This window comes from Callospermophilus lateralis, chromosome 11, assembly GCF_048772815.1.
Source record: "Callospermophilus lateralis isolate mCalLat2 chromosome 11, mCalLat2.hap1, whole genome shotgun sequence".
Lineage (NCBI taxonomy): Eukaryota > Metazoa > Chordata > Mammalia > Rodentia > Sciuridae > Callospermophilus > Callospermophilus lateralis.
Genome location: NC_135315.1, coordinates 34805873 through 34824621, shown reverse-complemented (window position 1 = coordinate 34824621; position 18749 = coordinate 34805873). Strand labels below are relative to the sequence as shown.

The 18749-nt window shown below is 32.4% G+C and overlaps 1 protein-coding gene across 6 annotated transcripts in view; it reads left to right on the top strand.

Moving 5' to 3' along the window:
• Bcas3 (BCAS3 microtubule associated cell migration factor) overlaps positions 1 to 18749 on the top strand; it is a 582041-nt gene that overhangs the window by 150937 nt on the left and 412355 nt on the right. For all 6 annotated transcript variants that reach the window (XM_076870607.1, XM_076870604.1, XM_076870605.1 and 3 more), the window contains exon 9: positions 6346 to 6422. In XM_076870607.1, coding sequence (XP_076726722.1) covers positions 6346 to 6422 — 77 coding nt within the window. The remainder of the gene's footprint in view (positions 1 to 6345; positions 6423 to 18749) is intronic.

Here is an 18749-nt window from a genome sequence, read left to right as displayed (position 1 = left end):
TCAGGAGAACTCAGAAGAAAACTTCCACTTCACCCCTGCTACCTATTTGCTACCTAGATAGTCCATGTGTTTTTCCTCTCTGGTGAATGAACTCCCTGTGTTCCTCCCTTGTAGCATCATTTCTACATGTGTATTTGATCTCACGTAATCATCCAAATCTTTTCTTCATGACTCCACATTCTCTCTATGGTACCCACTGCAATTTCCCCAGATTGAGAGGTTTCCTTTCCCTCTTTTGTTCAATATGACATTGCTCTCTTCAAGTTGACATTGGTTCTCAGGTTCCTATATGGATCAGTTTTCAGATCTCATTATACTGCCATGTGTTCAGGACTCATTAACCAAATATTCAGTAATTTGCTATTTTATATTCAGCACTAATTTCATCCCTGTGTATTCATCTGTGATCAAAATTTCTTTTTTTTAAATACAATATCCTCATTAGGTTTTTGGGACATCATGCTCTTGGTTTTCCCTCTAACTTTACTGAATTCCTTCACCAATGGATACATGTTGGATTGCTGTCATCTTTGAATCTCTCTTTTCAGCTGTATTTCCTCTTCAGAAGCTCTTATTTATTTTCATTTCCTTAATACCGTTAATTTACAGATGATCAATAATTTTCTCTCTGATCTGTAATATTACTCTCTAGATCTATGTCTTTAATTGCCTATTTTTATAGCTCTGTTTTGATATCTAGATGAAATCTCAAGTGTAATATTTCTGAGATGGAAACCTTATTAACCTACTCTTCCGGCCATTGTCTCCATTTTAATGAGTGGTAACTACACTGACAATTCTTTCAGCCAAAATCCTTTGGGCCTTTAAAAAATTTGTGGTATAATTCACATACTTTAAAATCTACCCTTACAAAGTATACAATATTAGTGGGTTTTTTGGTATGAACACGTCTTGCAATTCCCATCAATAAACACCATGACACCACATCCCCATCAGTAGTCACTTCCTGTTTTACCTTTTCCTAGCCTGTCTAAACACTAATTTATTTTATATTGCTATGATTATGTCTGTCCTGGACATTTTTTTGAGAGAGAGAGAGAGAGAGAGAGAGAGAGGGGAGGGGAGGGGAGGGGAGGGGAGGGGAGGGGAGGGGAGGGGAGGGGAGGGGAGGGGAGAGGAGAGGAGAGGAGAGAGAGAATTTTTTAATATTTATTTTTTAGTTTTCGGTGGACACAGCATCTTTATTTTATTTGTATGTGGTGCTGAGGATCGAACCCAGCGCCTCACGCATGCCAGGTGAACGCGCTACTGCTTGAGCCACATCCCCAGCCCAGATAATTTTTAAAAAATATTTTTTTTTAGTTGTAGTTGGACACAATATCCTTATTTTATCCATTTAATTTTATTTGGTGCTGATGATCGAACCCAGTGCCTTGCATGTACTAGGCAAGCACTCTACCGCTGAGTCACAACCCCAGCCCTGTTCTGGATGTTTTATGAAAATGAAATACAATATGTGATCTTTCTGACTGACTTCCTTCACATACCTTATTGTTTTTTAGGTTCCTTTACAAGGAACATGTATCAATATTTTATTCCTTTTTATGATTGAATTTTACATGGATATGCCACATTTTGTTATCAGTTTATTAACTGATAAACTTTTGGGTTATTTCTATTTTCATGTTCTTGGGAATATTGCCTTGAATTTTCCTATATAGGTTTTTAATTGAACATATATTTTCATTTCTCTTGTGTTTAGAACTAGCAGTTTAACTTTTTGCGGAACAGCTAAGCTGTTTTCCAACATGGCTGTATCATTTTACATTTCTACCAATAATATGTGAGGGTTTTATTTTCTCTACTTTCTTTCTCACCAACACTTACTATTATTTTTGGGTGATGCTGGGATTTTTACCCAGGACCTTGTAAACGCTAGGCAGATGTTCTTTGCTGTTTTGTTTTAAATTTTTTTTTTTTTTTAAGTTGTAGATGAACACAACACCTTTATTTTACTGATGTATTTGTTTGTGGTGCTGAGGATTGAATACAGTGCCTTACATGTACTAGGCAACCACTCTATCACGGAGCTACAACCCCAGCCCCTCTTCATTGTTTTCTATTGTCTAGTGGTTGTGAAGTGGTATCTTTTTGTAGTTTTATTTCATGTTCCCTTAGTGAGTAATGATATTTAGCATCATTTCATGTGCTTATTTACCATTTGATTTGTTCCTTCCAGAAATATCTATTTTGATTCTTTGCCCATTTTAAAATTTGATTATTTGTCTTTTTATTATTAAATTGAAGAAAAGTCTGTGTACATTCTAGATAAGTTATTTATCAAATGCATTACTTGCCAAACTTTTCTCACATGCTGTGGATTATCTGTTCACTTTCTTTGTGGTGTCATTTCAGGCACAAAAGTTTTTAATAGTGGTGATGTCCAATTCCAGTTTTTTCCTTGTTGCATTTACTATTGTTATGCAATAGTAAATGAATAAGAAACCATTGTTTACTCCAAGGTTATGAGCATTCACACTGGTTCTTTCTTATGAGAATTTTGTAGATTTAGCTTTTAAATTTAGGTATTTTTTTTTTTTTTTTTTTTTTGTACTAGGTTTTGAACCAAAGGTACTCTATCTCTGAACTACATCACCAGCCCTTTTATTTTTTATTGAGACAGGGTATCACTAAGTTGCTTAGGGCCTCACTAAGTTGCTGAGGCTGGCTTTGAGCCTGGGATCATGTTACCTTACCCTCCCAAATTGTTTGGAATTATAGGCGTGTGTCACCACACCCAACTTCTTCGTCCATTTTTAACTTCTGTTTTTCTTTGCTACCTTATTGCAGTCCATGGACAAATCCTGTTCAGCTCCACTTTCAAAATTTTATTAATAACTTAATCGCTTCTCACTACAATCATTGCTGTACTCTGTTCTAAATCACTATCTTTTACCTGGATTATTGTGGTATTCTTCAAGTTCTCTGCTTTCAAATTGTTACTTGCTTTCCTCCATAGTGACCTGTTCTTAATATAGTGCCAGAATCTATCTTTTAAAAATTATGCCAGAATATTCCATTTTTCTATTCTATTCTCTCTCTTGGCTTACTTCCCATGGCCTATAAGAACATCTAGTATCTTTGCTTTTTTTGCTGCTTCTCTGACTTTATCTCCTAAGATTTTTTTCCTTTTGCTTTTTGAGCTGCGTCTCTGCCTTTTAATTGAAATTGGAAAAAATATTGTTACCTCCAGAATTTTATATATTTTGGAATTTGATTTGTGATAAGGTGGTATTTTAAATTTGTGTGTGTGTGTGTGTGTGTGTGTGTGTGTGTGTGTGTGTCAGGGGGAATATATTATTCAGTGAATGATTTGAGAGCACTGAGACTCTTGGGGAGGATCAGGTCATTTATGAGTAGAAAAAGCCACAGATCCTTTCCTTGTGAGGGTGACATGCCTCATATTGTTGGTATTGATAATTTAGCAGTATTCTTGGTTGAAATAAATTGTATTTGCTTATGCAGAAATAAACAAATGCAGTGTGAAAATTGGAAAAATCAACATATCTTTTAGCATCGAAAGCTATTAAAATTCTACAAATAAAGTAAATAAAAGATGTGTAGAACATGTAATCACAGAATTTTGAATTGGAGAGGTTTAGTAAGATCTAAATAAACCAATAATAAAGACCACTTTTTATGGCATGAAAGGTTTATTATTTCAATATTATTTTTGACCAAAATTATATTACTGTCTATTAGTACAGTAATTTTACAGGTCTGATGTTGATGAAAGAGAAATACACCAGTGCAATGAAATAGACTCTGGGATTAGACATACACTTATATGACTTGACATAAAGGTGTCCTTTAGCTCAGGTTTTTTCAACCAGTTTTGTTTGCATATTTGTATAGAACAACAACAAAAAGAAGTCTTAATTCCGACTTAACTATCAATTCTAGATGAATTGGAACTCTGAACATGAAAGGTAATACCACTTATTTGTAGGCAAAATTTCAGTTAGAAATTCAATTTACTTTATGTTTACAAGTCTTTTCAGATTTTAAAATTCTTTCTGATACCAGTTTTGATAACTTATTTGTTTCAAAAAATTTTCCCATTAGGTTGTATTAAGTATTGGAATAAAATTGTAGTATTTATTATCAATGTAATGGCTGTGAAATATCTAGGAATATCAAAGTTGTGAATGCTCTTTTTTTTTTTTTGATCAGTCTAGCTAAATATCTAATTTTGTTTCTAGCTATGACCTGTCCCTCCCTTGCCCCTTAAGAGTGACGTGAAATGCTTGTTGTTTATCATTGTAGGAAGTTCCTTTTCTAGTTTGCTGACAGTTTTGTCTTTGTTTGTTAATTTGGTATTAAATTTAGCAAAGTCCTTATTAAGATGATTGTATGTTTTATTTTCGATCTGTTAAAAGAGTAAATTATTTTGGTTGACTTCCTAATGTTAAAACCATTCTTGAATCTTTGAATGAAACTTTGGTGGTGTTATCTAAAATTCTTTTTATATGCTTTTGGATTTTATTTTTGCATCTATATTCATGAGGGTGGTTGATCTGCAATTTTCTTTTTCTTGTGTTTCTTTGATTTTTTTTTCAGGGTTCATTTGCATATGATTGTTACTTTCTTCCTTAAATCTTCTGAATTTCTGTTATTGGGTACACATAAATTTATGATTATTATGTTTTATTTTCTTGCTTTGTGATCCTTTCATCTTTATGAACTGTCCTTTGTGACTTCTGATATTTCTGTTCTTAATGTTTATTTTATCTTGTAATCATTTATCCATTCCAACTCTTATGATTACAATTTACATGGTATGTATTTTTCCATTTTATAGTTTTAAACCACTTGTGTTTTTTGAATGTCTTGGTCTTGACATATTTAACTTGATCATTATCCAGTCTGACAGTCACCTGCTTTTAAATATTCTGTGTATTTAAAAGAAATTATAAAGGACTATAAATGTAGCTTTTAGAGCAAATACTTGGTATATGGGAGGCCCTTGATTCTATCCTCAGCGCAACAACAAAAACAAAACAAAAGGAATAGAGAACAGTTTGCTAGTATACACACACTTATCCATACATATACATACATAAATAGATATATACCCAAACCTCATTTGGTTCTGTTGACTCTTAACAATGGTGAATATTTTCATTTTGTGTTTCGTTATTTGATACTTTTATGACAACTATTGTATTTAAAGTATGAGTGTTGATCTTGGTAAATAATATTTACATGTGAAAATGCCTTTTCTTTTACAAAGGTGTTGAGGGTGTTGTGCTGACTCAGTGTGTAAGTGAGAAGGTTTTGGGCAATCTTGTAGTAACAGAACAGAAATGTAGTTTACTATTGGGTATTTATAAAACTTCATATTATTTCTTTTATAGGATTATTTTCTTTGCTCTTTGAATATACAAAGTGTACATATATTATCATTAACAACAAACAGCTCATTAAAAATTAGAAAATTAGAAAAGTTTTAAACAAATCCAGCTGAAAAAAATTACAAGAAACAACAGTAATTACTCATTAGAATAGTTCTGCATCAGCAAATGAGACTGTTCTCTTTTAGCATGTGAACAAAATTAATAGAGCAGCATTTTAATATGCTCTCCCCCTCCATTTTTCCATTCAAGTATCAGCATGTGTTGTTTAGATTTACCTATTCCCATTAGGAAAAAATTAATGTTAAATATTTTATAATAATTACAATCATTTATTGCATTTTTTGAAATAATTATTAAAACTTGGTGGTTCCTATTAATAGCTTATGAGGAATAGTCATATTCAGATGTATTTAGAAATTACATTTTGAAAATATATTTGAATATAAATTGTTTTCCTGGTTATTTATAAATCTTAGTATCTGTGAAAAATACTATTTATACAGATTCTCATTTGAATTTTAATATATTGAGTCAATCAGAAATGACTTATTTACACCACATGTAATTGTCTTATATTTCTTTGTGTGTGAGTTATGTTGGTAATGCAGCAATCATTTTAAGTGATAGATTACATAAATCCATTTTATGTTTAATTCCATGACTCTGAAACATCAGTGGAAAAGCACTTTTAGTAAATGGCTAACAGTTTATTAATATTATCCATTCTTAATGTTGATTTATCTGATTTAAAATGAATGAAAAAATGAAACTTTATTAAGAGAAAACATTTTTTGGGGTGGTAGTTTTCCTTCAGGTTTTTTTTTTTTTATGGTAATCTCTATCTTATGAAAGATTTCATTATTTTTATTTTAGAGGTAGATATTGCTAGGAAATATTTATAGGAAATGTAAATTACGATTCAATTCGTAGAATTTCACCTTCACCTTTTTTTCCCCCCTAATTTTAGGATCCTCGTCGTAGTCTTGCAGGAGAAAATCGCTGCCTTTGATAGCTGTACTTTCACAAAAAAATTTTTTGTCACAAGTATGTACCAAATAATTTTATTTCCTGTCATATGCATTTGAGTTTATACTGCTTACTTGATACAGTCAGCAAACTAAATGTAATCGTATTATCATTATTTCATCTGTTTTTACTTATGATCTTCTGTGATTTTGTGGATATCTTTATTCAGTAGAATAATTGTATGGTATGTAAGTTCACTTTGGCAACATGGGTTCATCATATTTGTTCTTCATTGTCTTAGTTTCCCCTTAAATACTTTCCTTGAAAAGTTATGATTAATTTCATATAGCTGTTCATTTTTCGAGGTATTTGAGTGTTTTAGCATTTCTTTCTCCCCATCTTTGCTCCATCCTCATCACCTCTAGAACTGTCTCAAAGTTCAGAAGTAAGCATAGAATTTAGTTCCCCACAATGTGCTCAAACACAAAATTAGTATATTTTGTATCATATGAAATTATGTATATGAAATTTTATAATGTGAGGGAAGGAGTGTTGGCAGGGAGGAAGGGGAAGGGAGAGTGAGAGAGAAAATAATTTTAAGAAATTGGCTTGGGACTGGAGTTGTGGCTTAGCAGTAGAGCGCTCGCCTAGCACATGTGAGGCCCTGGGTTCGATCCTCAGCACCACATAAAAATAAATAAATAAAATAAAGGTATTGTGTCCAACTACAACTAAAAAATACATATTTTTTTAAAAAAGAAATTGACTCATGGAATTGTAGGGGCTGGCGAGTTGAGTTTTGCAGGATTGGCTGTTCAGCTAAAAAATCCAGCAGGATCCAGTGTTGTAGTCTTAAATCCTGAGGCAGTCTGGGGACAGAATTTTTCATCTTCTCTTTTTCCCTGAAGTCTAGTAAAACAGTAGTTTTTCTCTTTGTCTTCTATGTTTCAAACTCACAAGTGACTGTGAAAGTTCCAGCTGAATTTTACCAGACTGTCTGATATGTATATCCTAAAGAAATACTTTAATGTATCTCAGTTTTGAAATGCCCAGGGAATCCTAATTATGTTGTTTGAAACTTCTGAAATATCACATGGATATTTATTGAATACTCTATATCAAACTCCTAATAGTAGATATTATCCTTGCCTTTAAAAGCATTTTCTTTGATGCAGTTACCACATTATGTATCATATATAACTGCATACATCATATACTGCATGATATCCTGTATAAACAGTAATTCATTATAATATCTTGTTTAACATTTTGTTGACCATGAGTAGGATAACCTCAGGCTTGTAATCTTTTTCTCAGACATATATAGCTGTTACACATTAATTTATTACATCTTATTTATTATAATTAGAATAATTAGAGAAATAAAACCACATTAGTTTTATACATTTCTTTCCTCATTAGGTGGGATAGAGATGAGTGAATCAGAATAGAGGAGAAGTATTTCAGCCACATTGAGCTGTGAAGTTTTCCTAAGTATTTGTCTTTCCATTTTATCTGTAGTTTTTTGCTATTTATTGTTAATCAGAGATATGGACATCAAGGCTTCTAATGTTCTGTTGTGATTCCATTTTAACCTTCTAAGTTCCATTTTTAATTTTATAACCTGTATCTTATACTTGTAGCCGTATTTCAGGAGCACTGAGCTATCTTTTGTTCTTTTATTATTTTTGGTTTATTAACAAATAAAAATATCTTGAGCCCTCAAGTGAGTGTTGGATTGGGGGAAGAAATCCAAAATCATTTATTTGTTAAGGTAGTTTCAATTACAAAATATATTTGGAAGTTTAATCCCTATTTAAGTGTTAGATTCTACTATACTGTGTATGTTGAAATATTACATTTGTCAATAGCTGTCAGCTTCTTTGTAATAAATGGCAGAATATAAATGAGTTTTAATAGTGACTAATGAGAGGTTAAGAAAGTTAATGGTGGAGATATTTTATTTTTTTGAGGGTATTTATTTTTTAAAGCATATTTATATTATAGTTTTAAGTGAACAAGTAAATATATATATTTCCAGTAATTCATTTAATGTCCTATTTAGAAATTTAGAAGAAAAAAACCTTCATTATAAAAGAATAATTTAAAATAACTAGATTTATTATTAGCAGTATAGTTATATTTATTTTTTTATTATTGCATTACAATTATACATGATAGTGGGATTCTTTGTTACATATTAGTACATATACACAGAAGAACAATGTAATTTGGTTAGTTTTGTCTCCCAGTACTTACCCCAACAACCTTGTTCCCTCTTCTACTCTGTTCGTCTCATGATATGCACCCCCAACCTAATTTATTTTTCCTCTCTAGCTTCTACATATGAAATAATATAGCTCTTGACTTTCTGAGTTTGACTTATTTTGCTTAATATAATGTCCCAAATTCCATCCAGCAAATGGCATAATTTCATTATTTTTTATTGATATTAAAACTCCACTGTGTATATATGCTATATTGTAATTAGGTAAAAAGGTCTATAATAATTCTAATACTTTAAAATGGAAATATAACTTTCATAATACTGTTTTATTGACAAATCTTGACAACATTACATAATGATAGAATTTTAAAAACTTTGATCAAATAATATTTTGGATGAAATGATGTATGTGTAGCTGATAATCTATCTACACATTGTCCTCTACATGAGTGAAATTTGTTTCTACCAATATTAGGATTTGTTAGCACTTTTTCTTTCTTTTTTTTTTAAGGAAGGAATTTTTTTAAAATACCTTTATTCTATTTATTCATTTGTATGTGGTGCTGAGGATTAAACCCAGGGCCTCACATGTGCTAGGCAAGTGCTCTTATCGCTGAGCTATTGCCCCAGGTCCAGCACTTCTTCTTAATGCCTTTTTTGCTTTCTCTTTTTCTCAGTTTTTTTTTTTTGAGACATCTTTGTGATGTATTCCTAAATGCTTCAACTTGCATTGCTGGAACCCAATAAATAGTTGAAGCAAATATTGCTAAATTATTAGTCTCTATCTTATTTTGTGAATTGTTCATCACTGGAAGGAAGAGATATGGAAGCATCAACAGTATAACTGGTTGTACAGTCAAGTACTTTATTAGAGGCATACAGTTTCTAAAGAGATCCTAGTTGATGGCTTGTGGTCCCTAGTAATGAATTTTCAGTTATTTCTGATCCATGAGTATTCTCACTTATTCTCTCAGAGTACTATTTGAATTTTGGCTCTTGTTGACACCTTAATGTCAATATTTAGCGTGGATTGCATAAAATCTAAACTGTTGCTTAATAGTATGCTATAATACATACCTTACTAAGGAAAAAAGAGTTCAAAAAGCAACAACAACCAAAGTTGGTGATTTCTCTACTTATACTCTAAATAGTATTTATTATAGAATTTCACTTTAGTCTTCTCAAATCTCACTTTTGCAAATACTCTTACAAATAATAATGATATATCTTATTTCACACTTCCATTAGGATGTGTGGTTTTTCTTAGTCCTAAGAATCAAATTTATGCATGTGATTTTAGGTTGGTAAAATTGAGGATATTCAGCAAATATTTGAATGGAGATTAAGTTGATTTTCTTTGTATTACAGCTTTGTGTAAAATGATTTTTGGTCAATGTTAGAACCAAATTACATATGATCAGAATTTTAAAATCAAGAAATAGAGGGTGCCACTTTGTAACTTGAAAGAAGCATATATTTTTTCTCCAATTCCTGCATCAGAACCCTCCCCTCCCATCTCTTTACCCAGACTGAAACTCGATACAGGTTACATACATTTCTCTGTATTTGGATTTATGTTATCCCATGAGTATAAACTAGTTTTGCTAGGTACTGGAGACAGGGGAGCTGGTGTTATGGCACAGTGAGATAGTTTTTGTGGTAGCTCATCTGCCATTTCTCCATGGATTAGTACCCTGTTTTTAAAGAGGCAAGAGTACACCCCATGTAGAAACACAAGATCTCCATTTAATGAGGATGTTATTTTGATCATGCAAGCATTTCAGACTGCTAAAATAGTCTGAATATCTCTTGTACAATACATTCTCAATTGACTACCTTAGTTATGTAAGAATACAATGAAGGTACTGTAATGAAGTACTGATAGGATGTGTCCATCAGAGCAAGCATCATGGGAATTTGTGCCAAAGTATGGATGGAACAGGTAAAGAGAGCCAATGGGGAACTGTTGAGAAGGTATCCAATGTGATGAGAAAGGTGACACTCTTGTATTTGTATGCACAGAAAGTTGGCCTTGAGCAGCTGTCTGATGTGGAAATCTGAAACCCAGGTATGATTAGGAAAACAAAAGACAAAGATTGATAGATGTCATTAGTAGTCATTTGAAGTGTACTAAAAAAATCTCCAGGGAGATTAGAATGTCCAGTAATGCCAGTCCTCATGATACACTCCTGTAATCTCCACGATTCAGAAGGCTGAAGCAGGTGGATCATAAGTTTGAGTCCAGCCTCAGAAATTTGGAGAGACACTGATTTAAAATAAAAAATAAAAGAACTAGGTGTGTAACTAAGTGATAGAGAACCCCTGGGTACAGTCTCCATTACCACCCCCCAAAAAACCACACACACAGAAAGATAAAGAAAAATGAAAATTTAAACAGATCAATTTCAAGTAATGAAAAAGCCATCAAAAACCTACCAACAAAGAAAAGTCCACAACCAGACTGGCTTCTCAACCGAGTTCTACCAGACCTTTAAAGAAAAACTAATATCAATCCTCCTCAAATTATTCCATGAAATAGAAGAGGAAGGAACTCTTCCAAACTCATTCTGTGAAGCTAGTATCATCCTGATACCAAAACCAAGTGAGACACATCATGGAAAGAAAATTTCAGACCAATATCCTTGATAAACATAGATGCAGAAATTCTTATTTAAAAAATTTTTTTTAGTTGTAGATAAACACAATATCTTTATTTATTTATCTTTACGTAGTGCTGAGGATTGAACCCAGTGCCCCACACATGCAAGGCAGGTGCTCTACCACTGAGCTACACCTCATCCCAGATGCAGAAATTCTTACTAAAATATGGCACATCACATACAAAAACACAGTAAAAAGATAGAGCACCATGATCAAGTGGGTTCACCACAGGGATGCATGTTTAACATACAGTAATCAATAAATATAATTCATCACAAAAATATACTTAAAAGAATCACATGATTATCTCAATGCAGAAAAAGCATTTGACAAAATATAGCATACATTCATATTTAAAACACTAGAAAAAATAGGGATAGAAGAAATATACCTCAACATTGTAAAAGCTATATATGACAGATTCAAGGTCAACCTCATTTTAAATGGAGAAAAAAATGAAAGAATTCCTTCTAAAAATAGGAGCAAGACAGGGATACCCACTTCATCACTTCTATTCAACATAATCCTTGAAACTCTAGCTTGAGAAATTTGGCAAAAGAAAGAAACTAAAGTAATAAAAATAAGAAAAGGAGAGCTCAAACTCTCTCTGTTTGCCGATGACATGATCCTATATTTAGAAGACCCAAAAAATCTGTACCAGAAAACTTCTGGAACTCATAAATTAACTCAGCAAAGTAGCAGGGTACAAAATTTATACCCATAAATCAATTGTGTTTTTATACTCTAATGATGAATCAGCTAAAAGTGAAATTATGAAAACCATCCCATTCACAATAACCTCAAACCAAACAAAACAAAAAAACCAAACCAACAAAATACTTAGAAGTCAATCTAACAAAAGTGGCGAAGGACCTCTACATCAAAAACTACAGAATGCTAAGGAAATTGAGGAAGACCTTAGAAGATGGAAAGACCTCCAATGACCTTGGATAGGCAGAATTAATATTGTTAAAATGGCCTTACTATCAAGAAACAATCAAGAGTGGGAAGAGAGAGCCTATACAATGGGAGAAAATCTTTTCCACCTGCATCTCAGAGCATTAATTTCCAGAACATATAAAGAACTCAAAAAACTTAATACCAAAAAACCCAAATAACCCAATCAAAAAATGGGCAAAAGGGTTTTTAAAAAAATTTTTTAATTGATTTTTTAAAAAAACATGACACTGGAATGCATTACAATTCTTATTACACACATACAGCACAATTTTTCATACTGGGCAAAAGGGTTTGAAAAAACGCTTGTCAAAAGAAGAAATATGAATCATCAGCAAATATATGAAAAAATGTTAAACATCTCTATCATTTAGAAAAATGCAAATTAAAACTATACTGAAATTTCATCTGTTCAGAATGGCAATTATCAAGAATATAAGCAGCAATAAATGTTTGTGAGAATATGGGGAAAGGGAACACTCGTACATTGTTGGTGGGATTGCAGATTGGTGCAACCACTCTGGAAAGCAGTATGGAGATTCCTCAGAAAACTAGGAATGGAACCACCAGTTGATCCAACTATCCAACTCCTCAGTGTATATCCAAAGGATTTTAAATCAACATACTACAATGATGCAGCCACATCAATGTTTACAGCAGCTCAATTCATTACAACTAAGCTATGGAGCCAACCTAGGTGCCATTCAATACATGAATGGATAAAGAAAATGTTGTATATATATACAATGGAGTATTACTCAGCCATTAAGAAGAATAACTTTATGACATTTTCCAGTAAATGGATGGAACTGGATGGAACTATCATGCTAAGTGAAATAAGCCAATTCCCCCAAACCAAAGGTTGAATGTTTCTCTGATATGTGAAAGCTAACCCACAATAAGCCTGGGGGAGGATAGAAGTTCAATAGATCAGAAAACGGGAATGAAAGGAAGAGATGGGGGATAGGAAAAGGAAAGACAGTGGAATGAATCTGTCATAATTTTCCTATGTACAAGTATGAATACACTGCAGTGAATTTCATCATAGTGTGTATCCACAAGAATGAGTTCCTAATTAGAATAAGATATATTTCATGCTTGTGTAATCATATAAAAATGTATTCAATTGTCATGTGTAACTAAAAAGAACTAGTAGGAAAAGAAACATTATATTCAAATATTAAGTTCACAGAAATCTTTTTTATTCTGATTTGTTTTATATGACAGCAGAATGTATTACAATTCATATTATACATATAGAGCACAATTTTTCATATCTCTGGTTGTACACAAAGTAGAGTCACATCATTCATGTCTTCATACATGTCCTTAAGGTAATGGTGTTCATCTCATTCCACCATCTTTCCTACCCCCATTTCCCCGCCAGCTTCCCTCCCCTTTGCTCTATTTAGAGTCCATCGAATCCTCCCATGCTCCCTGTAACCCCATTATGAATCAGCCTCCTTATATCAGAGAAAACATTTCGGCATTTGTTTTTTTTGGGATTGGCTAACTTCACTTAGCATTATGTTCTCCAATTCCATCCATTTACCCACAAATGCCATGATTTTATTCTCTTTTAGTGCTGAATAGTATTCCATTGCGTGTGTGTGTGTGTGTGTATGTGTGTGTGTGTGTGTGTGTGTGTGTGTGTATACACCACATTTTCTTTATCCATTCATTAACTGATGGGCATCTAGATTGGTTCCACAGTTTAGTTATTGAAGTTCACAGAAATCTTCTTAAAAGTAAACTGAATTTTAAATAGAACATCTTATTTTATTTAGATTATGTATTTTAAGAATATAAACTGTTAAAAAAGAAAGAATATATGATCTAATAGTAATTGTATAAATATTTGAGTTCATAATAAATAAATAAAACACGACTTATCATGAGTTGAATAAAGATTTTCAATTTAAAAAAAATGAAAAATATTGTTCACTAAGCATTCTCTTTCCACTGACCTCTTTACTTTAAGGAGGAAAAATTACTTTTTATATTCTTAATGGTATTAGTGTTAGTATGCGTTTTTTTCATTTATGTTAATGATGAATAACAAACGGAACAAAACAAATGAATTTAAAGGACCTTAAGTACCATGATATTTTCAGAGCTTTATAAGTCTTAATTTTGGAAAGAGCAGCTTTACTTTTTATATTAAGAAACAATGGGGGCTGGGTTTGGGGCTCAGTAGTAGAGCACTTGCCTAGCATGTGTGAGACACTGGGTTTGATTCTCAGCATCATATATAAATAAATGAATTAAATGAAGGTCCACCAACAGCTAAAGAAAATATTTTAAAAAAAGAAAAAACAAGAAACAATATTTGTGACTAGAAGTGGAATTGCCATTTGACCTAACTATTCTACTCTTTGGTATTTATCCAAAAGAACTGAAATCAGCATTCTATAGCAGTACATGCATTCCAATATTTATTGCAGTGCAGTTCACACTAGCCGAATCATGGAATCAGGCTCAGTGTTGGTCAAGAGATGAACAGATTTAAAAAAAAAAAGAAGCATATATACACAATTAGACTTAATAATAAAGAAAAATGAAATCATGTAATTTGTGGATAAATGGTTGGAACTCAAGAAAATCTTGCTAAATGACATAAGCCAGAACAAGAAAGTCAGGGGTTGAATGTTTTCCCTCATATGCAGAAGCTAGAGAGAGAGAAAGAACGAGAATTTAAAAAAGGGATCTCATGAAAATAGAAGGGAAATTAGCAGAGGAAGGTCGGGGATGAAGGAGGGGGGGAGGGAAAGGAGAAGAACTTGGGAGTAAATTCAACCAAATTATATTATATGCACATATGACTGTACTACTATGAATCCTGCTTATATGGGTAATTCTAATGCACCAATGAAAAAAAGTGCATGTAAATAAATAGAAGGAAGACTCAAAGAGTAGAGGAAGGGGAATAGGAAGGAAAGGGGAAGCACTGGCAGATGAATTGGAGCAAATTATGTGCACATATGAATAAGTCACAGTGAACCCCACTATTCTATATAGTTATTATGCACTAATTAAAATATTTTAAAAAGAAAGAAGTTTGTAACATTTACATAAGGGCTTGGTAGAGTCATATGAGATCTAAGCCCAGTTTTAGTTAAAAGTTAAACTTGTGCTTTTGGATTCTGCACAAGGTAGACAAGGATGCCATGATATTTTCAGAGCTTTAGTAAGTCCCCAGTGCATATTAATACTCAGTGAATATATGTGCAATGAACTAAGTTGCTACTTTTCCCTTCTCTGCAAATAATTCCCACCCATTGAGTCTTACAATGGCAGTACTTTGAAGTTGATGATGTGTTTCATATATATAAAAAACTAAAAATAAAGCAGAAGTTATCTCAAAGCTAATGAAACCTAAAAAGTCTCACTATCAGCTGTATGATAGTGAAATGAATCTCATGTGATGATTAGTCTTTTGTATGTTTATGAGTTTTTCCAGGATGGTGTTCATAGTATTTTCTCTATGTCAATACAATCTGTGATCCTTTGTGACTGGCGTGTTTCCCTGACCACAGATAAAATTAGTGTTCATTTTGTGACATCTATCCTTATTTCTTCTCATTGTGAAATAATATTACATTGTATGGAATATCACATCTAGTCATCATTTGAAAGACATTTAGTTTGTTTGTAAGTTTGGACTCTGGCTTACACTTATATGAACATTAGTGCACAAGTGTTTATATGGACATGTTTTTAGTTCTCTTGGGTTGACTATTTGGTTACAAACTTTTTCAATTGTGTGCTTTCCCCTCTTAGCTAATGATGTTGAAAACTTTTCATGTATTTATTTGCCATTTGTTTATCTTTGTCCTTTTTAAAATTTGAGTTTGTCTTTTCAACATTGAATTGTAATAGTTCTTTTTATATTCTGAAAGCAAGTCACTTATGAGATATATGATTTGCAAAAGTGTTTCCCCATTTTGTCTTTTCACTTTCTTAATTTTGTCTTTTGAAACACGAAAGTTTTAGTTTTGAAGTCTGCGCTTATTTATTCTTTTACCTCTAGTAGTTTTGTTGTTAGATATAAGAAATAATTGTCAGGTCATGAAGATTTATTTATTTTTTCTAAGAGTTTAATCATTTTAGTTTAACATTTATGTCTTTTATTCATTTCAAATTAATTTTATATTAGGTAAGGGTTCAGCTTCATTTGCATGTAGATATCCAGTTGTCCAAGCATCATTTGTTGAATGGAATGTCTTTTCACCAATAACTTACCTTGGTTCCTTTATCAAAAGTCACTTCATTGTAAATGTAGGTGCCTGGGTATTTAAAAAAAAAATCTGAAGTTTTTATTTGGCCAACAAATAAGGTAGAGTGTCTTGGAGAGTAGTTAAACCTTCCTTTTTGAAAGGGGCTCAACCTACCTCTTCATTAGGACCAACTTTCTGGGAGGGTACCATGTAAATTTGTATCATTCTCATGTGCCTTCTTAATTACAACTTTATTTATGGAATATTCTTCATTTCATGTGCCCTTCTTGAATTTTTTCTTTGTTTAAATTGGGAAACCCAAATATTTTTAACACCCAGCTCTCTCTTATCTAGTTCAGTGACATTGTAAGAATGTTAGAATTAGTCCTATTCTTACAAAGGTTACATCTTTCCTCCCCCTTCACTTGTTTTCAAAGTTTAGTTGGAGGCAAAGGTTAATCTTTATTGGAGTCATGCTTATAAAGTTGGGATAGTGCTGAGTGGCTGATGTTCTGCTGATCCCAGCTATAAAATATTGTTTCAGTGAGCAGAAAAACAATTTGTTTTCATTCTAATACACTATAATTCTTGAGGTCCACTGACTTTCTAAAAACATGGACTCAGAAAAAGTGGAATAAATCATAAAGTGTTTTCTCTTATAATCCTTTAGTATTAATAAAAAACTATACTTACTAGCATTAAGTAATGGTTGAAGTAGTTACCAGAATTGATTGAGAGTTACATTATGTTGACTTCTGAAGAGCTAGTTATGGGATTAGATACCTCTAATGTGATGCCACCATTCATGGATATTTGGTTTTGTTTTTCCTGATGGAAAGTAAAAAGGAATTTAATTTCTCTAACTCTGCTAATTTCAGTGGAATATACACTCATTTATAAAGTATAATTTTGTATCAATACTATTAGTTTACTCATTGGGAGCCAAATTTATTATATAAATACTACATAATAAATATTAGAGAATATATATTAGGTTGTGTTGTCTTTGTACAACTTTCAGTGTCTTTGTCCTCTGTATGCCACCAGAACTGGCAGTCACTGAATATAGTAATATCAGGGTTACTCACAGATCGGTTTTCCAGAAACCCAAACCATCACAGACATTCCTTTAAACCATATGCAAATAATTTTTTTGAACAAGACAAAAGGTTTTGTTTTATATGACATATAGGCTTTCTCTAAGAGTCATTTTCTTCTTTGTAAATTCATTGTCTTCTTTAACAAATAAAAATTAGAAATTGTATGACAGTTTAGGGAACCCAGCTGAAGACTGTACTCTAGTGGAAATGATAGGAAAGTGGACTTCTTCAATGCTTGGGAGTATAGGAATAGTAGCATAGTTAGAATAATGCCGTGTTTCTTGAAGGGCTTCCTGAATTTAAGGAAGCATGTAATATATACTAAAGAAGGATTTCTATTAAAAATGGCTTTAAATTAAGATCTGTAACTTAACCAAGCCTACTATTTGGATATTTGAAAAAAAATTCTTTAAAGAGTACTGTTTTGTTAATACCTTATAAATATGCTTTGATTAGTTTCAGTGCATTTTTAAATTTGTTCAGACCTTTATTTAGTAATTGCTGTCAGATAATGTTCAAGAAAGGGGAGACTCAGAGTTGAACAGAAGGGACACAAATCCTTGACTTTATGTATCCCTCTGATCAAGTTAAAAGAAGATAGAAAATGAATCAACAATAAATATATGTCATGCAACAATCTACTCTTATTACTGACTGGTAGTGGAAGTAGAAAGAATGAAATTAACGCTTAATGTAGATACATAATATTTTATGGTTCCCCAACATTTAAAAAAATGTTTTTGGTTGTTGATGAACCTCTATTTATTTTTATTTGCTTATATGCGGTGCTGAGGATCAAACCCAGTGTCACACACATGCAAGGCAAGTGCTCTACCACTGAGCCACAACCCCAGCACCTCCCCAATATTTTTTATGAGATACCCTTTGAGGGTTGCTTGTCCTCATTATCCCCCTACCTTTGTATCTGTCCTTTTTTTTTCACCACCTGGTATCATCATTTCTCTTTGGTGTATTTTGATAGTCTTATTTTTCTTTTGCTCTTAACTTCCAGAACCCATTCTTGGCTTTCTCTTTCCTTTCCTAAATTTTTTCATTGATTGATGAAGAACGTGGGAACTTTTGAGGGGTCTCTCTCTAAACTTTGTTTTCTTGTTCAGGAATAACAGTATAAACGCCCAGTTATTGCAAAAGAATAATTAACAGTTTTCCCAGATTTGTTTCTTTAATGGGGTAGAGTCAATCCCAAAAGGAAACTAAGTAGAGGAAAAATGCACCTCATTTA